Source organism: Agelaius phoeniceus, chromosome Z (genome assembly GCF_051311805.1).
Source record: "Agelaius phoeniceus isolate bAgePho1 chromosome Z, bAgePho1.hap1, whole genome shotgun sequence".
In the NCBI taxonomy this organism is placed as follows: domain Eukaryota; kingdom Metazoa; phylum Chordata; class Aves; order Passeriformes; family Icteridae; genus Agelaius; species Agelaius phoeniceus.
The window spans coordinates 51,210,259-51,231,567 of NC_135303.1; the positions used below are offsets into that span (position 1 = coordinate 51,210,259).

The window sequence follows — 21,309 nt, forward strand, 5'->3', positions numbered from 1 at the left end:
ACACATACGGACAGGCACACACAGACATACAGACAGACAGACAGAGACACGCACGCACACACACACACGCGCCCGGCCGCCGTGCGCTGCGCATCCCGCGCCGCCGGTGCCGCCTGCCCGCCCCGCCGGGACGCGCTACTCGCGCTCTCCCGAGTTTCTCCGCGGGCGCCCAGGTGGCTGCGCCCCACGGCACTCCCCGCTCGGCGCGGCACGACTCGGCACGGCCCTGCGTGTCTTGCCAGCCGGCGTCCCGCGGGAGCGGAGCCGATGGCGCTGGGAGGAAGGATGCGCCTGAGCCGCGTCTGCTGCGTGTTCTACCAGCTGTGCGTGCTGTCAAGCGGGCTCGGCGCAGGTAAGTGCGCGCCTTTCGCGGGACGGGCCGAGCCCGGGGCGGCCTCCGCGCCCCGCGGCTGCCGGTGGCGGTACCTGGCCATTGTTAACCGCGCCCGCCCCCCGTAAGCGATGGGTGATCAGATAATGTGCGCCTTGGCTGTGAGAGTGCACTGCGCAGCGCTGCTCTGTACGAGACCTGATTTCCACAAGCAGCCCTGTCATCTCTCCTGGCTGTGCTGTTTCTAGAGTGTGCGATGAATGTGTAAATAAAACTGTTTCCTGTCCCAGGCTAGTGGAGGTTGTATGTACTCAGATCTTTGAAAACATAATGCTGGCATGCTGGACTTTGGTACTATTGTGATGTAGAGTGTTTGGGATATGCAAGTATCAGTAGTAAGTGATTCTAATTCAGTTTCGTTATAAGAATGATCATCATACAGCATGTGCATGCAACTACTACTTGTATGTGCAGCCATGGTGCGTGTGTGTGTATATTTGGCCAAACTTTGGGAGGCATAATGGGTCTTCCACAGCATGCTGAGAAGAAGGTTGAAATTTTCAAATTTGTTCAGGTTTTCCCCAGCAATTTTGTTTTTTTCTTTTTTTTAGCTATATGAAACAGTTGTTGCTTTGTCTAAATGATGAAACATTTATGCACCTTTCCTTGTATGGAGGTGGTGATCAAAAGGAAGGACATCCCCAGCTACTGGTACAAACACAACTTCTGCCCAGCTTGGGGCCCAGCTTTGTCTATGTTCTGCAGAACCTTGGTGTGTTCCAGACACATCAACAGAACAGACCCATCCAGCAGCTGGCCCCCCTGCTGTGCATAATGACAAGATGAAAGGAGCAAATGAACCCCACTGTATTTTGTCTGGCATGCTTGTTGGTCTAGGAATCAGAAGGACCATCTTGTGGTGGGCAAAGGGGAAGGTTTTTAGCAGGCACTGGATTCTGTTCCGTGCTCCACCCATTTAAAGCATCTGCCGCATTTCTCACAGGTCTCCATGCTTCTGAAGAGACTGAGGAGTGGGAGATCGTCTTCCCTGCACTGTGGAGCCCGGGCCAGCAGGAGCCAACGGGTGGCAGTGGTGGTGGTGGGGGTTGCAACGTTGACCCCAGTAGTGGGAACCAAAGCAGCACTTTCAGTGGCCCAGTCACACCTAGCCCAGCAGCTGGCAGCTCCCGAGAGGTGCGTTCAGTCTCCTCCTCAGTGGATGGGCAGGCGCAGGCTGTAGGGGAGGCAGCAGAGGAAGAGGACACTGAGGATGAGTATGAGTCTCAGGAGTTTTACCACTGGTCCCCCCTGCCCCAGGGGTCTGGTGCTGCATCTCAGCTGCCAACACCACCATCCCCCCCACCACCACCTTCAACAGAAGATGGAGATGAAGTGCTGCTGAGGATCCCGGCTTTTGCTCGGGAGCTATACCTGCTGCTCAAGAGGGACAGCCGCTTCCTGGCTCCTGCCTTTGCTGTGGAAGAGCGGCTTGGGGGTGAGGGCAAAAGTCCACCCAGTGCCACACAGTCGCAACCTGAGAGAGCTTGTTACTACAGTGGTGCTGTCCTCCGCTACCCGGGCTCCTTTGCCTCCTTCAGTACCTGTGGTGGACTGGTAAGATGACCTTGCATGCACCTGGCCTAGCACCTAGGCCTCCATCCAAGTCCCTGCTTCATCTATTGCTTTTCATTCCCATTCCCTTCCTAAGGTCTTCTTTCTTTCTTAGTAGCATCTTGGGTCCTACCTCTGTACCTAACTTCATTTTTTAACAATTTTCCTATTCATACACTTCTCATAACATTTCTGAAATCCTGATTCTGCCTTTAGCCTGTAAAATGGTGATATTATTTATCCTGTTTCCAGATATGTATCTTTCTGGTTGTGGATTTCCATTTCTTACACCATCCTTCCTTAAACTTTTCTCATCTCCATCTGTAATTTTATCTTGCCTTCAATGAGTTCTGTAATTAGATACCTTCATGCTCTGTCTCCTTTATTTTCTCTGTCTCATCATCTCTCCTGTAGTCCATCTGTAATCCATTTGTTCTTCATTCTCATCCTGTATTCTAAAGTTATTTCCCTCATTTGAATTATCTTCCTTCTGCAGCTCAGTTTTCAAACTGTTCTGTCTTTTCTATTTCTAGCAATATTTTACCAATGTCTCCTTTCTCCTTTTCGTTATTCCTTTGCTTTCACCTCTTTGGCCTTTTTTCTCTACCTCACAGCTTCTCACAAGTGGTACCTGTAGTTACTTAGAATAGAATTTGGGACTTCTATCCTTTTAACTCCTCCACAGAAGAATGCAATGAGTATGTTTTCAGCAGAAATCTTAATACAGTCAGACCTTTTCAATTGTTATTATTTCTGTGGCATACTTCGCTTATTTAAAACAAGCTCCCCCCTGCTATTATTTCTGTTGCATCAATCATGATTTTTGCTAGATAGAGAGCAGAATTTGGTGCACTGACAACAGCAGTGATGATCCAAAGAGCAGTCATCCTAAGGTACTTGCAGGTGGGTGGAAAGTGTAGAAAGAAAAAAAAAGTTTACCTGTGATGGTATAGAATGCTGGCAGGACCTTAAAAAACCCCAATTATTGCTACTATTATTTTGGGGCTACTATCATTTGGGGCCTTATGTAGCGTAATAAATGCACAGTCTTGCAGCACTTAACAGAATTTAGAATAGGAAGAGTAGTGGTGCTGGAGAGGGTTAATATCCTCCATAATTCTGGGGTTTGGGTGTAGATCACCATAACCTCATGATAGATTTTTCCTTGTATTTCTTTCTGAATTTGAACATCTGACTTGCTCCATTGCTGATTCATGAAGATATGCCTTTTTATTTGTATGGCCATGAAGAGAAACCAGGTAAAATGTGGAAATTTTGACTGCTTATTCATTTGCCTATTTGAACTTATTCAAAAATCAACACAAACTGAAAGTGGTGGATTGACACCAAATAAAATATTTGCCTGCACTCCTGCAAAGTGAAACCACCAAGTTTCACACAACTCTAAGTGGTTGGCATCTAATTGATACTTCATCAGATTTTCCAAAGGAAGATAGTAGAATTAATTGTGGAGAAAAATATTGAAAGTCAATTGATGGTGGTTTGAAAACAATTGGGTAAAAGAGTTTTGTGTTCATGAAAAGCATTTGACTTCTGTGCTCTTTCTTATTTTGAGAGTTTTACTTCCTTCTACATTGTGTTTGGGTAAAATTAGATGAGAAAAGCTTTGTAAAGAAATTGGGAGAAATAATTATCACCTTTTTATTGTGTCTACTCAAAAGCCATGTACATCATTGCATGTCTGTAACACCTCTGATTTATTATATAAATTGATTCACTTTTTGGATGGATCCCTGTTTTTAGAGAGCCCTATTAGTAATTTTTGATTCTGTTAGACTTTACTAGGAGTACCAGCTTACTCCAAAGCCTTTGGCCATGTAAGTGTGCATGTGCCCAGATCATGTTCTCCATCTAGAAAACTGCAGCTGAAACATAAAGTATTCTGTGTATCTCAAATAAAATTGTCAACTGTTGCTGATGTTGACTGGTGTTGTCATGATCCTCAACTGCACTGTCCTGTTTGTGGTGAAATAGTTAAGCAGCTGTTCTTCCTGAGAGTGTTGCTGTGTCAGGCATAGTTAAAAAAAATTGCACAGTGCTATTATGTCAAAGTTGTCATAACAAATCCTAAGCTATTTGTCATTCTTTATTCAGTCATTGCTTGGGCTCTATTACATATGTAAGTTGCTGAGTTTCCAAGAGTATTGAAAAAACATCCTAACATGCATTGGATATTCTACCATGTTCCATCTGGGCCTGAACCTGCAAATAGAGCCAAGCTGTATTTCAAACTACATTTTCTTTTTTTAACGTGTAAAATAACATTGAAACTTGTCCCCAAAAATATTTGATTTTAGTTACTGGAATTAGAATTTATTTTTTCATTTTAAATATAAAGACATTTCAGAGAAAATGCAAATGGCTTAGATGCACTCTCATTTCAAAGCCTTGCAGACCTTGGGTTAGGTTTAGTAAGCTGCATACACTTTGGAAGGTGAAATGTGGGCTGATATGCAGCTTAGATTACACCATTCTGCTCTTCAGAAATAGCCTTTCAGTGAGTCTTTTTGCTGACCAAAAAGATTAGCTGTAGTCTGACAGACAACAGTGATTATGCTGTGCAGGAGAAAGGGTGAAGGAGTGTAGTGGTTTGGCCATCATATGCAGGGAAAGGTCATACCTGGCAGTACAGATGTGTGGCTGTTGCTGTAGGACTAGTTTTGTCAAAAGATACTGCATCTTCCATAAATTAAAGAGAGGCCTTTGGTCAAATTGTTGTACCATCCACATAGGATACTGGTACCAGTCCAGAAGGCACAGCGACCTCATGTGCCAGTGATATTCAGGAAATACGGGGAACAAAAGGTTTGTGTAGTAATCCACTTATGTACACAGTAAGAAGAATATTGCTGCAGATGTTAAAGACCTTACCCTCTGAAGCTGAAATTTAGGTGCTTTTTGAGTATTTCACTGGTTGCATTTGTGTAAAGCATCTCACATAAAAGCTCATCTCAACATTAAAGCTTCCCTATATTATTTCACAGCTCTTGAGAGCTTCAATAGTGGTTGTTTTCTTTTTTTTAAGCTACTTATCAAGAACCAGTAATTTTGTAATGAATCTAAAGATTGGAGATATGCATGGACTATCTAGAAAGTTCATCATGGTGACCTGAGCAGTCTCAGAGCTCACATGATCAGTGGTGACAATCCTCTCCAACTCCTTGGTAAAACACTTGTAGATGCTTACATCTCTTTGAAGTTCAGTGAGATTTACTCTGAGTACATTTTGGGATCCTGCACTGGTGCTGTGGGAAGATGAATAAGGAGAGGTTTCCAAGGATTCTTCCATCTGCATGCTGCCTACTTCTTGTTCATGGCTAGCCAAATACCAGGGTGTAAACAGTCCTGCTGATGCCACTGAGACTGTTCTTCGAAAGTGATGAATTGAAGAGCTGGACCATTAATTATTTAAATGGTTGTTTCTTCTGTTTGCTTGTGTTCTGACATAATATTTGAAAAAAGAAGAAAATTGTGTCAAAGGTTATTGGACAGTTTTATTTATGGCTGGTGATACATACATATATATATATATATATATATATATATATGGTAATTTTGTATAACATGCTGTAGGAGAAATTTACTGTGGACTTAGAATTAAGAAATCAGACTGCTGGATCTTTATCTACTGCTAGAATGAAAGTTGAAGTAGTCTCACTGCTTTTACCACAGAGTGCTGTAAATGTGGCATATATGTGCTTTATCCCCTATTCATTTCATTTCAAAAAGAGAGGTATGACTACAGTTTTTTCTCAGTAATTAATTCCTTCAGTAGTACTCTATAGCTGTGTACTGACAGGCAGGGATTTCCCCAACATTTCTTCTTCTTTTCACTGAAGCATTCTGCAATAAATAGAGAACAGCTATTTCTGTTTAGGCTGAGAAAGGATCTGAATGGCTTTTTATTTCTAAAGTAATGGAGCATGTTTAGACTTGCAGGAAGTGCAAACAGGAGCAAATGTAGAGACAGAGAATGGACAGAACAATGCAGTTTCTTCTGCTATGCTGTTCATCTCAGCTTCTTGCAAGTTGTCTAAGAGCATCTCTGGAGCTCTACCTAAGAAGACAACATTGACATTTGGGTTAATTTACTGGAGAGAAGTTTTGAAGTTCATCTGATTTTCACTGGATCATCAGAAAGTGAATCAAGCAACAGCATATTTAATAGTTCTGATGAATCTGTGTAAAATACTATTTGCAATTAAAAGTAATGTGCATTTTCACAGTGACTTGAGTTGGAACAAGTCTTAGCATATCTCCAGTGCAGGGAAGAGCTCTCTACAGAAGTGTGTGGTGCTTTTATTAGGCCTCACTGCCTCACTGCCAGTGACAAACGCAGGTTTTAAAATGATCAATAGTTTATAGACAAGTACTTCACTTAAATAGCCCTATCCAAAGCAATGCTGCCAGCATCATCAAAAGAATGGATGACAATTGTTCTGTGCCATGAAGAAATGTGCCAAGTATCATTGGAGGGCAGCATTTCAATGAATAATTCTAATTGTAATGTCCTACTTTTACAATAAAACAAGTAAATAAGGATGTGAAAAATGTATGTGCCTTTTACTGGCCAATGGAAGGGTTGTATAGCACTTCAGTAAGATTTGAAAAAAACCCAAAGCAGCTCTACAGGAAATGCGTGTCTTTTTTTACTTCTGATACAAAGTTTGTGAAGATTAATTTTGAAGATTAGTGTTATTAACTACTAGTAATTGAATGGCAAATGATGCATTAAAAATATTTAGACTTCTTAGGATATTGTAATTTCACATGTCCCTTTCATTCAGGACACTAGAGCTTCTAGAAAACTGGAATTATTATTTTGTACCTCTCCATTGAAAGACAGTCTGACTTTGAAGCTTGTCTCAGAACAAGCAGAATGAAATTGGAATGAATAATAGTAGTAAAATCTATTAAGAAGTTTATGTTTTCCTACAATTCTGCACGCAATTACTTTTAGGGATAGGATTCAGCCTAAGAAAAAGGTGAATCTGTGTTTTGACATCTTTCTTCCTAGACAGGGATTTTAACCCTGGTGTTTCAACATTTTTATATGGGAAAACTCCCCGTGATTATATTGTTGCACTTCCTTGTGATTCCTGTAACGAGAGTAGTGCCTGACATGGCAAGTATACTTGAATTTTCAAAAAGTTTTGGAAAGCTATACTGAACTTCTTCCTTTTGGTTGCACAGCTTTCAGTGGCAGTGCAGTATTTAATCTGCTGGAAAGTTCCTTTCCTGGCATGGGATCTGATGGGTTGAGGACGAATAGGCTGTTTGCATGTGGTGTAATGAGTGGAGTAATGAGTCTGTTTGCTGTGTGGTGGACATGCAAGCTAAATTCTTGCTTTTGTGAGTATCTCTGCCTTTGTCCGCCTCTGGGAGCAGGTGGTCAGAACAACTCATACATTTGGGCTTCATACATTGCCCTGGGAACCTGTGCTATTACAGGATGTGAGCTCTCCCTGTAATGCTCTGAGACTTAAATAGACTTCTTGCTTCGATCGGGCTGGAATGCAACTACCCCATTACACATCCTGAATCATACAGTACCCACATGCAAGCTGAAACGGGTTAAATACCCAGCCTTTTGTCAACCAAATGTAGTGCCCCTTCTTCCCCACCTCAGTGACCCTTGCAGTTACACATCCGTATTGAGTAACTTCCACACCAGATGCTTTCCAAAAGAAATTTGAGACAATTACAGCTTCTTTTATGCTGGTGGTAAGCATTAGAAAACAGAGATCACCAACAATTTTTCATAAAAGGGTAAAGAAAAGAGAATGTTAGCAGTCTTTTTGGTCCATATGATACATACATGCTAGAGTTTGACATTGCAGAAGGAGGATTATAAAATTCAATAGGATTATCCTTACAGGCTGCCAGGATGAAATCAAGTACAAACTCTCTCCTATTCACCCAGCTTCCTGGGATCCTTAAACGAAGAGAGAACAAATAGAAGCAGTCTGCCTACTGTTTCATTATGAGTTTGTTAGAGAAAGGAAACTTTACTGAGAGGGACGGAAGTAAATATGTGAATGAGGGAACTCTATGAGTATCCCATACTGAGAATTCACAGCTTCAACAAGATTTGCTTTTTTGACTTTAAAATATGCCTTATTTGTGTTTTAAACACGCTTAAATGGGCAATATAAAATTTGTGATCAGTATAAATTGGTGAGCAAGGTAGGACATGAGTTAATGTTAGAATGAAAGCAACTTTGCTCTGTTATGAAAGGGTTTTAAGTCTTTTTTCCCTCAGAACAAAAAAAAAACAAAACAAACATCCTGGGAAGATAAATCGTTGGACAAGAAATTAGTGCTTTCTACCTCTGCAAAAGGTTGGAGAATCAATGAGATGCGGTAGTGCTCCTGGATGAATGAAGTCTTTCAGTGTCTGTGTTGAAACTCATCTGGCTTGTTCCTCCTGGATTTGCATGACAGTGGAAGGTATGAAAAAGGAGGGCAGCCAGCCCTGTAGGAAGTCTGGTTTCCAACAGAATAAAACAAGTTGTTTACTTGAGGTTACTACGGCACGGTTAGGCAGAGACACTTTTGCCTCCAGCTAAAGTTTAGCTGCTGTGTTTGTAATCTCTCTATTTAAATCTCTTTATTAAAATATCACCTGGAAAATCTAATGAAGCAGAACTCAGCACACAGTAGAGAAGCCCAAGAAAAGTAAAATGGAGTAAGTGATTGTGGCCAGCTGAAATAACTAGCATATATGCACAAGAAAACACTTTTAACATTATTAACAAACTTGCTGAACAGGAAGTTAATTACAAACAGAACTATTAGATCTAGGTTGTGGGGGGGAGGGTTGTTTTGTTTTCTTTCTTTCTTTCTTTCTTTCTTTCTTTCTTTCTTTCTTTCTTTCTTTCTTTGTACTGGAGATGGTATCCCTTTAAAATTTTATTACTGTCATTAAGTGCCATAAACCAACAAAGATCTGTGTAAAGATAAAGGAATAAGCCCTCTTTGTTTCTGTTGCTATTCTTCTTTATCTTTCTGGATGAAACATCTTTTGGTTAGATTTTTGTTTTTGTATCTGAGACCTCATCCTAATTCATAAGAAAGATAAGTCTTCTAAACATACGAACAGCATTGTTAATGTACAGCTGAAAGATTTAGAAAATCAGGTTTGACTTAGGCCAAGACTACCTTTGAACTGTAACAATCTCTGTTTCCTTTAATATTAAACACTGTCACATGGTATGTGAGATTTTGGGCCACCATGCCTCAGACCATGTGGTAATGACTCCTTTCTTCTAAGAGCTATCCGACAATGATGCAGGTACTCTATCCTTAGACAGGTTTGATTTGTGATTCCAATCCTGCTTATAACGGCCTGCTTTCTTCCTAAAGGGCTTGGTTTCAGTACAAGTACTTCCTTTGCAATATATTTCTGAGTGATAATTAGAAATTAGAAATATGCTATCTCCAGAGTGGCTTCATTTAAAGAAAAAAAAAGAGATTGCTCTGCATCACCTGGGATCTCTACCTATTGTCATGAACATATAAAATTATCAAGGTTACTTTTCAAGATAGAGAAGTGAGATGGTGAATCAGAAAATCTGGGTAATTCCATTAATTAAATTAGTAAATTAGTGGCATTTTGGCCTCCTAATTTTATGTTAACTGCTTTAAAAAGAAAAGACAGAGCACTGAGTGTCTTCCAGCTACAAATGGTAACGTTAGTGAAACCAACATTTTTTTAGGAACATGTATCCCTGGCTTATATATCTAATGTATCTGCCAATTGTTTCTTTGCTAGCAAATGAACCAGGATTTTTAAAAGAACCAAATGTTCTCCATGTTGCAACCCTTGTAATATTATGTTAAAAGGACTGTTCTTTGTCTTTCTTTTCAAAATGTTTTCTTGCAAGAGTGGAGATTATTTTGTTAATGTTGGATGTGGCAGGGGAAAAAAAGCAGCATCCATGATCTTCATGCTAAATAAGATAAATATAGGGGGAGCTGGGAAATAGGGGAAAAAAACCCAAGAGAAAGCATTAGGTGTTCGAGCTGTGGGATTGATGGAAGGTGAGAATATTCAGGAGGAGTCTGTGAAAACCAGTGGTCAGAAGTAGTATTCAAATGGTGAACATACCTCTTTGCTATGTGATGAGGAGGAGTACCTCAGTAGAAGGGAGTGTGACAAAGTGATTGGGACTTGTGGCAGAATGAGGTGTTTGCAGACATTTTTCTGTGGTATGTGTCTTTCCTTGGTTTACTCAGATCTCTCAGGTGACTTCAGGGATATAGCAGGAGGGCTGGTTGGTTTTCCCTTGCAGAGAAGTTGTAGAAATAGCATGAAATACACCAAGCATGAGCATCTGTCTTATATTGCAGATCCAGACAGTAGCTGGTCAAATTTTTATAAACCAATAGCGCAAAACATCTATATTAGATCTAAGATCAGATGTGCATCTGCAGTGCGTTAGCAGCTCAGTTAACCTTTTGTTGTTAACATGTCATTGCCTGGACAATCTGGTCTTGTTTTTTTTTTTTTTCATTGCTTCTAATATGCCATCGTAAATGAGCAATAAGTATTATTTGGAAGTGAAAGAATGAATAGTGATAATTTTAGAACAGTTGATTTAGAATAAGAAATCAGTCTCCTAACATTAGCTGCTAATAATACATACATCTGCATGTAAGTGAATAGAAGTAAAATTTTTTGGAAGCCTGTGCTGTTGAATGTTTTTCTTGGGTCTACCAGTACTTCAGTCAGAATTATTTTCTGAATGAGTTTTGCATCCAAAAATGTAGAAATGTGCCCAAAACTGACTTGTGAAGTGATTTAGTTTCTGTGTGATTATCTTCCAACAATTGCATATGCTTGTTTTATGATCTCAGCTGTGCTACCTTAAGTTCTCATTAGATGTCAGAAGTTTAACTGGGTCAAGTCAGGGCAAGCTTATTTAGATAGTAGCAAGTTAAGGAAAATAGAGCTATTTCTGCACGTGATGTTAATTCTTCTGGGGACAACTTTTTATGCTTCAGTGCAAAGTAGATGTCCTGCTCTGTCCCTCTGGGCTTCAGGGTATGCTGGGTGGAAGAAGTGCCCAAGTGATAGCTACAGCCATTACAGTTATGCCATCTTTTATATAAAATATTAAACTACGCTTCAGATGTGCTAACAATTTGGAATGATCTTTTTCTTTTCTTTTTTTCGGCTTGTTTTTTGTTGTTTTGTTTTTGTTTGTGTGTGGTTTTTTTTTTTTTTTTAGTTGGTTGGTTTTTTTTGTTTTTGTCAGATTAGCCTGGCATTTGGATTATAACCCTGAAAACTCAGATGTAACTCTGATTCAAGGCATGTATGAAGTACTTTAGTTTTCTTCTGGAACTGGGACACAGGACATAAAAGGGACATCATGAGGGACTCATATTGGCTTAATATTCAATTGTGGTCTTACTTAATTTTCTTTTGAGAAATCCTCCTAAACATGAAGCTGTCTGTGTGTGTTTCTGTGAAGCTGTGTGTGAAACTCTTCTAATTTGCACAACTTTTGAAACCTGAGAACTGACAATATTGTAAGTTAGGAGACAGGAAGTTGCTTAGGTGATTTTGTGTCTAAATAAGAGATTGCCAGTCTCTTTTGTCTCTTTGTGACCTCAATGGAACCTCACCTCAAATATTTATTTAGAAATACATGAGGGTAGTGAGTGAGTTTAAAGTGGAAGAGGATTTATAGAGTAAAATGGATGCAATTTGGCATATAAAAGCTTTGTTTTCCACTTTCTGGCTGATAGTCCCAGCATGTTTCACTTCTTCTGTCCAATTACCTGTTTCCTCTGTAGTAACCTATCTAAGGAAGCATAATAATAACAACACATTTCTTGGATGTCTCTTTAGGGTTTTTTGGTTTTTTTTAAATTTAATTTTTAAAAAATTAAGAATTTTTTAATTTTTAATACTAAATCCTTTACATGGGAAATAATGGAAGGAAATAATTTCTTTCCTTTGTATTTCGTGTTGGGTAATAAATCCTTTGCTTATTTCATATAAGCAACTTTATTTGGAAGTGACCAGTCAGACTGATGGTACTTTGTTCAAGAGATGCTAATGTCAAAACTCCATTCTGATCACCATTTGTGTTTTTACGCACATAAAATCAAGCTCTTTATAACTTAAAAGAAAAACCTTAATCCAAATTTATATTTCTTCTTTTAGTTTAAATAATAATTCTTGAAGAATAATTAGATACTGTTCCTTCTTTCCTAAGGGTAGCAGGGCTTTAGTTTCTTAGCACAAGAAAAGAAATTGATTTTTTTTTCCTCAAAAAGGGAAAGTAGGGTCTACGTTTAAAAGTTAAAAGCAAAAAACTGCATAGATTAGAAAAAAAAAAGTATTTTTAGTTAGGAGTCATAGAAGAATATAACTTCTATATATTTTCAACTTTTTAAAACAATGTTGTGGGAGTCTTGTTTATTTCTCTTAAAGCTGTCTGGTTTGGATTAATATAATTCTAGATACATAAAAACCCTTAGCATAACTTTATAGAAGAACTAACTTTATTTGTTTAATTGTAGTTCTATAACTATAAGTATATTTTATTTTCTTTTCTTGAATTACTGATTTCCACAGTTAGTAATTTTGGCAAATTGCAGATTTGAATGAAACTAAGTTTCATGGAATGTTGCTTTAAATTAAATAATGTTTAATAATAGGAATAATAGGACCAGTTCAGCCTCTCTGTCAGAAAAAAACCAAGATAATGGAGTCAAGGATGGATATTTCAGTAAGGATTAGCAGAGATTAAATTTCTCTATGGACAATCATGGGTGGGTTTTGGAACTGTGCCACATCCTTCTGTGGCCGCTATGAAAGTGCATGGGTTTGAGCAATGCTAGCTCATTGGTATGCACTATTTAAGTGTTTTACATGGCTGAATCAATTTAAACTTGGATCTCTTGTGTTGGTCATCTTGGTACTAGTCTAGGTGTTTTGTCTAATGCAGATTAGAGTTGTTGGTATTTCCTGTTAAACCTCCTGAATGGCACTAGGTGTAGAATGCTTAGTGCCTATCCTTTGTGTATTATTATACTTTTCCTCTATAAAATACCATTTCAGATTCTGATGGGATAAAATCCAGGCTTGCCCTAAAGAAATAGATTTAATCTGTTTCATTAGCTAAAGGTACAGCCCTTTTGATTCATACTCCAAAAGAGTGGTTTTTAGTCTTACCACAAGAATTGCTGAAGTTACTCATATTACACCAAAATGTTCTAAAGGAACATCTTTGTGAGCTCTGAGTCTTTAATTGCAAGGATTTTTTCCTTAGGTGATATGTTTCCATAGGTGTTGCTTTTTTCATAACTAGTCATGTTTAGCTGTGCAAACAGTCTTTCTTGGACTGTAGTATTGCTAACTACTCAAATGTTGTTGTGAAATAAGTGATCTTAAATATCACTAAACCAGCTCATTGTAAAGAGTTTTTAGTTTAAGTTTTATGGAATAAATTTTTTTAAATCCTGACTCACTTTATAGAAGCTCTTGTATTTATTCTGGAAAGGAGTTATGGCTGGGTTTCTGAGTTTTATTTTTTTAACAGTAAGTGAGTGGTTGTGTTCCATTTTATATAGCATATACTTGGTGAACAAAACCAAATGATTGTTAACATCATGCCTTAGTTAGGACAACATGATAGACACAATTTACAGTTTAGGTGGCTATTTTAAAAATGGATTTTTATGCTAGTTCTCCTTTGAATTCTGCAAGTAAAGAGCTGTGTCAGGCTTGTTCAAATATAATAGTACTTTGATTTTCATTTTTGATTGTAGTTTATTTTGTTGGTCTATATTAGTCATCTGTGGTTGGTTGAACATAATGCCCCAGCATACTTCCTGAAGCAAAATAAAGTAAGGCTTTTCTGAATATTTCAGGCAACAAATCGGAAGCATTTTTATTCATTTGTCAGTTGGTGCATGCACCAGCAATGGAACTGAAGTCATGCAACCACATAAAACATATATTTAATACAGGATTGTATAGGGGGCAAAATGAGTATCTTTGTCCATAGTACGCAAGCACTTAATATTTTCTTTTCCTTTAGGTTTAGCTGCCTTGGTACTTGGTTAATGCTTCCTTTTGTGATGGTGGTTAGTTTTTTTTATTTATGTGGAAACTGTGCTTGAACCACAGTCAGCTCTGATCATTGTGTTTTTAATGAACCAAACTGAAGACATGGCCCTTTTATTACTTCCAGCTTCTTGGAACACATGCCTACATGAAAATGAGAACTGAGAAAAATGCAAAACTAATTCTATAGCCCTCATAAGGACAGATCAAAATTTGAAACCTGAAAACCAAGATGCTGGGAGACCACTAAAAGAACTTTCTTTAAAAAAAAAAATGTTTCTATCCGTAGATCATCTTTTAGAGCTGTGAGTATAAAAATTTTCCATGTTCTTTTAATAGAATTTATTTTTGAGTCAGTAATAATGATTTTTTTAGTGCAAGTGAAGAGGAATAAGGTGGCCAATTTTTATTTTTTCACAGATATTGCCTTCTAGTTGCCTTCTCTTTAGTAGCTCTAGCTCCATGCATTAAATATTATTTTTAAATGAATTAATTTTGTAACATAAACTATGGGCAATGGATTTTGCTACGTAGCATAAATTCAGTATCCTAATTTTGTAAAAAAACTTTATTATCAAAACAGTACTGTTGATCTAAATCAGTATGAAATCAGATCTAAATCTTAGTGTTTAGACAGCTAGGATGGAATACTGTTACCTTGTTTATTAAGCATATATTGCCCAGAGCTAATTGAGAGTTATCATTGTGGCCAGAACAACAGCCTCATTTGTCTTGCCTTTTAACATTCTATATTGAGAAAGTCTCTTCTGATCTGATTGTAGGTCTACAAAAGAGCTGGAGAGGGACTTTTTGCAAGGTCTTGGGATGATAGGATATGCCTTAAAAACGGAATAAATGTTTAGATTAGAAATTACGACTAAATTCTTTCCTCAGAAGGTGCAGAAACATATTGCCCAGAGAAGCTGTGGATGCCCCATACCTGGCAATGTTCAAGGCCAGTCAGGGTGGGCTTTGGGCAACCTGATCTAGTGCAAGGTGTCGCTGCCCATGACACGGGGGTTGGAATGAGAGGATCTTTAAGGTCCTTCCCAACCCAAATCATTCTATGCTTTTAGTAATTTATCTTATGTTACTGAGCTAACAGTCAGCCTTTAAGGCTGTCTAGCCCTTCCTTGTAGTTTCTGTTTCTTCTGTAATAGAAAACAAAACTACATGAGAGAAAGGAATAATTCCAAGATCTAGTTAGTTTTAGATCTAGTTAGTTCAACCTCCTAAGATAAAGGGTAGAAGCTACTGAATGAAGGGAGAAATGATCAGAAAGAGACCATTAACATATCACATGGTGAGCTGGCATATTACATGTTGTTGTCTTTTGTGACAAAGTCATGGTTGCCATAAAATCTGCATTGTTTTAAGCATCTAAGGATGAAAGTATTATATTTATTTTCTTAAGGGTTACAGTGTGCCTTGTGTGCAAGTATGGATATTCTGAACATGAAATAGCTGCACCGTTGATGAAGTCTGACTTGCCCATAGCTGTCTCTTTTAATAGTAGTAGTCAATCCTTTTATAGTTGCCTGTAGCAAATGAATGAAATAGTTTTTCAGTTTAAGTTAGTTTAAAAATCAAGGGTATTTTCAGTGTCTCATTAATCCTATGTGTCTCGAAAACAGTTTTTAAATTGACTGTCACATATACTCAATTTCATTTCAACAATACCTTGTAGCACTTGGATCAAAAATGCTAATTTGCTTTTTAAAATTGTTGTGTGTGCTGTTCTTTCTAATTAAGTTACCTGTGCTGGGAGTAGTAGGCTTTCTGTATGTCATAAACTTCCAGAATGCTGCATAAAAAAAAAAAAGAAAGAAGAACATGCCTGTGTTAAGTCTGCACTTCCTAGTTTCTAGTTGCTAAGTATAAATCTTCAGGTATTAATAATTTTGAATTTATGATTTTAAAGGTATAATTGTGGAATACTTTTCTTGAGTGAACATGAAACTGTTTAGGTGAAGGAAAATGGAAGTTCATGTACTGCAAACTCAAATTTCCAGACCATGTCTGTATTCTGTAGTCTCTCTCCCCTTTCCTTTTTCCTTCTCTTTGAAAGGCTGTAGAACCTAAACACCTGATAGATGGGTAGATGTAAAGCTATTCTATAGCTGTGTATCAAGAATCTTGATATCTGCAATTACGTAAAAATATATATTTATTTACACAGTAATTTTAGCTGTGCAACATGGTAACAGGAAAAATGCATTTAGAGTGTTTCTTTTTCAACTATTTTTGCATGTTACCATGTAACTGCAGTTATTTGTTTTGTAGATGTTGCAATTGAAAAGTAGGCTTTAAATGGTAATTTATGTAAAATTTTTATAATATAGCCACTAGTTCTGAATGTCTCAGATTTTCAGTATTCAGCATATACATATATAATACCCAAACTGAATGCTAGTTAAGAATACATCAGTATCTTGGCAAAATTTAGATTGCAAGTCAATGACAGAACAAGATGAGAATTCAAAACTTATAGCAAAGACAGAATGAAATTGAATAATAAAATTGGACTAGAATTTAGAGATCAGGACAGCTGATAAACAACTGAGTAAAACAACATCACAGACAAGTATGATTCTATGTTGTATACCTATTGCCCTCAAGGACTACCAGGACCATTTTAGAATATCTTCTCACCATCAATCCTTGTAATGTGAAGTCTGTACTAGTCCCAGATGTGGATCTGTCCCAGGGACTGGAGCTAGGCTTGGCATTCATCCTAAATGAATTTCATGATGTTCCTTCTGATAACTCTCCATAAATACATACTTATACTTTTTTTTTTTTGGTGGCACTAAAATGAGGTTATGTGAACTATTGATACCTCTATGAGACCCGCATTTCTGTCATTCTATGGTTTTAATGAAGATACTGGGATTTTTGCTGGCTTTTGCTGTTTTCTGTGCTTTTACCTGGCGCATTGATGACATTCTTTGTCTGGTCATACCTGTTCAAGCCCCAAAATTTTAAATTTTCTGGAGGTTACTATTACATATCATGTATGTGCCTATCATGCATAACAGTATTATATTCCTGTGACACCTTGTGATAAAGTTATCTGCAGCTACATGCAGTTGGTTTGGTTGCCATCCATTTTTTTAGAAAAATAGGCTATACAACAGTAATGGTACATTTAGCTATAGGAGTTTGTGTTTCATATTTGTTACTTTTCTGTTCTAAGCATTTGAAAATAGAACTTAGAATTGCCTTGTGGAAGTAGTTTTCAATTAAATGTTATCAAAGATACTTCAGTTACCTCAAACTGGAAAAGATTAGTCTTGTATCTAAGGAGAGAAAGAACAGCACACTCAAATACAGTTCATGGGACACTCTGTGTAGGGTAGTAATTGTTTATAAGGTTCCTACAGTTGTTCCAAAACGAGTCATCATAAGAACTATAGGGTTTCTCTCAATATCAATGTCTATTTGTCTTCATTTAGTTTTGTGAAATTTGATTTATGGTGCCTTAGTGATTTTGAAAATTTTTATGTATGCTTAAACTATTCTGTGCCTTCTCATTGCAAGATTCTAAAGGGCTTGAAATGAATTCTGTGTTTTAAAACATCGAGGCCATTCCAGTGTTTTTACACAACTAATTTGACTGAAACAAACTACAGCTCAACTCCACTTCAGGATAACTGCTGCCAAAATAATAGTGTACAGTGGAGTTAATTTACAATGTGCTATTGAAGCAATAAATCTGTGAAAACAGCAACATATGTTTAGCTTCAGTAAACTTCTTAAAATTTGTCTTTTTTTTTCTTTTAAGGAAAACATGTGAAAGCATACATGATGTTGTAATGAACTTGTGGGCACATTGCTTAGGGGAAACAATTTTCACAACCATATCATGTTACTTGCCTTATGCCTTAGGAAAAGTAAGTAGCTCCAAAGACAAACAGATAAAACTAGGCAGAGCTAGAAAGTTGAGATACAAAAAAGTATTTTTATAGAAACTGAATGTCAGGTGTAACCATAACCATAAATAGTAAATTGGAAATCAGAAAGTGTAGGAACTGTGTTACCTGTAGTCATCTTATTATATTTTTGTCTTTTGTTCTGTGCTTTCCCACTTCTTGAAGACTTCATTCTTCATGTGAAGTTGTCTGGTTTTCTGTGGAAGATGTAACTTTGGTGTTACTTCCTATGATTACTTTGAAGTCCAACTCTCACAAATTTAACTGGCAGAGTGAGAGAAAGAGTTCCAGTAAACTTTGCTTAGTTTTCAGCATGACTTTTGTTCATATTAATGTGGAGAGAAGGCAATGTTTTAGATGATTAAGTATTTTCAAAAGAAGTAAACCCCTCTGCGGCTGGAAGGGTCAGTCCCTTTGAGATGTAGTCATGAAAAACCTAGTTTGGATGCTTTATATGATCCAGAGGTAAGGTCAGTAACAATCCCTGGGGGCTTGGCTCTCCTTTAGTGGCACTTTCAGAGCTGGGAGGCACAGAAGAATTAAACAGACCAAAGGCTGTAGCCAGACCAAAGGTAAGTTGCTTCTATTTGTGACTTACCAGTTTTATACATTTATAGATTTACTTTGTAGCCTAGTGAACTAGCTGACAGTGACAGGAGGAAAAAAAGGTGTGTGTATTTGCTGATCACAGATTTGTTATGAGCCATCAAGCATATGAACTTGGTGGAGGACGTTAAGTGAAGATATAGAAACTTTATTCTCCTTTCACAAATTTGCAGTGTAGTGATAGCTGAAATGTGGTTGCAGTTGAGTTGCAGTTCTGTTTGCTAAAGTTCAGGGAGAGGAATTAATTTGTGGTTACAAGGATAATTACATAATCAGAATATTCCAAGTTGGAAAGGACCCACAAGGATCAAGTTCAACTCTTAAGTGGGTGGCCCATACAGGGATTGAATCCACAAACCTTGATACTATTAGCACCTGACTCTAACCAGCTGAGCTAATCTCAGAGTTGTAGTAAGCCTCTTTCATCAAGCAGTAGTCAAAGGCTAATATATGTGTTCTCACACAGTAGGAACTGCGATACTCTATGATTCCCTTTTATAAAAACTGCGGAGTGAATATCAAGGGACCTAGGAAAGCCAGGCTGGAGAGCTGGCCCAGAAGGAAAGCAGTGTTGACCCTGGATCAGATGGATCTAAAATAATGGCCATGAATCAATAAAGTTGTAACATTGGAAAGATTTCCAAATGTTAAAAGATAAAAATGTGAAACATTTCAAATAAGGATAGTGAAATAATAGGGCAGCAGTTCTATTGAAACTGTTTCATTTAACAGTAGCAGCAAGGAAATGTGAAAAGAAGTGTAGTCTGACAAAGGATTTGTGTTATAAGAATATCTAGATAAGATAATCTCAATTTTACAAAATCTCAAATGCATAGGAGACTAGACTTGATGCATGGATCTAAGACATTAAAATACAGAGATAATTTGCATTGTGTCTTATTCATTATTTTCCAGTACTACAGGACCAAAGCAGTGAAAATTAAGGTTGTATAATGAAAATAATGAAATAATGCATGATGCATGTGATGCAAAGAGAAAATTTGGTTTGACTTAGTGTGTTGAATTGAGCTGAGTTTGTTTCAGTAGTCAAGTGAAATCTATAAGCAAAGCTGCAACTCATGAATGATATATAAATATATTTTAATATGTTTGATTTTCTGGCTAGAATAAGAAGATTAAATGGCTTTTTATGACTTTGAGGGAAAGCTGAAATTGTGCTAGGTAAGTTGTTAGAGGAATTAACCAATTGTTCTCTCAGCTAGTGTTTCCTTCAAGACAGTGTCCTTTATTCTGAATAATGTACATGAGCTGTGTTAATACTGGGTGTTACAATCAGTATTGGAGAGCTCCAGATGACTGGTAGCAAGTGGCCTTTTTTGCTAGGTTTTTATTCTTTTCATAGGTCTTTCAGTCTTTTCATGTGTTGGGGTGTGCCTGTGCCTTCCTTTGTCACAGGTGTTTCTTAAGTTTAGGTGTATTTGATCTTTTAAGCTACAGATTAGTCAGCCAGAAAGTGGGCAAGAGCTTTTTGGACAAGGGAAGAGAAAGGGGGATGGAGCACATAATTTCAGCATTTTATGATTGGTTTGCCAGTTCTACTAAATTCTTCTGATGGTCAAAAGGCAAGTATGCACCGACTTTTCTGAAAATAGTGGTACAAGCTGAACCAGGGAACTTTGTGACAGTGTGAGTTCCAGAAGTCTACAGTCTCCAGGAGGCTGACAGGTGTAACAAGAAGAACAGAGAGAAGGTGGCATGTAGAAGTAGTGGTCACTTGAATCTGATGACCAGCTTGTTTATTGACAGATAGCTCTGGCATTTGGAGGGACTCCTGTCTGATTCATGAGTTTCACTGCTGATAGCAGTGACCGAATATCTGACTTTAAAACACCGCCATGAATTTAGGAAGTACATTTGTGCTTTTACTAAAAAAGACACTTAAAAAAGTAGAGCATTTAGAATTGATAAATTTTATGTATAATGTTTGCAGTTACATTTTGTGTGTATCATAGAATCAATTGAGTTGGAAAAGACTTTTGAGATCATCAAGTCCAGTATATGGCTTAGTGTCGTGAATACGTGTTTAATTGTTAGTAGCATAGGGAGTGCTGCGGAGTAACAACATAAATGTTTTCCTGCATCTTTGTGCAGCATCAGGTTGTTTTGAAAAAAGTAGCCATTGTCTTAAACGTGAGAGCAGCATCCTCTCATATAGAGAACGATTTTCTTAAGAATTCAGAGCAGTGTGTGTCTTAAACCAGGCTGTATAGGAATATAGAGGATTTGGAAGGATTTAAAAGCCATGCAAAAATGGTTTCCACAGACCTCAATTCTGGGGGCTAGTACCTGAATACATGCTTTGAACCCAGTGATCTCTGCATAACAGTCTAAATGTTGTTTTCCTCTCTTGGGGCTATAAGGTGTATCATTGTGCATATTTGTGTACTTCAGTAAGGCACAGCCCTAGGAGTAAAAAATATCCCAGAAAGGATTGGATTGATCACTATGTCAGCACCTGAAAGCCAGTCAACAGTGATAATACTGACTCTTCCCTCTGTGATGTCTCTTAACTCTGTGCAGCAGATTGGAGTGAGCAGACAGGCAGAGAAAACCTCCCGGAAAAAGGTGGTGCATATGATGTGCACAGCTGTGAAACACAGTGAATTGAAGAGAGGAGGCACTTATGAACTGAAGGCACTTATGTTTCCTCAGCCTTCAGCAATGAAGGTTCTTATAGATGGAAAGTCATTAGTAAGAGCTGG

General features: G+C 37.8%; 1 protein-coding gene across 1 annotated transcript in view; it reads left to right on the forward strand.

Annotated features, from left to right (window-relative positions):
- Positions 1-212: 212 nt before the first annotated feature.
- The window catches only part of ADAMTS19 (ADAM metallopeptidase with thrombospondin type 1 motif 19), a 129,673-nt gene continuing 108,576 nt past the window's right edge, over positions 213-21,309 (forward strand). Inside the window, exons 1-2 of the mRNA XM_054652295.2 lie at positions 213-352; positions 1,335-1,945. Of these exons, the coding sequence (XP_054508270.2) occupies positions 268-352; positions 1,335-1,945 (696 nt within the window). The 5' untranslated portion in view covers positions 213-267. The remainder of the gene's footprint in view (positions 353-1,334; positions 1,946-21,309) is intronic.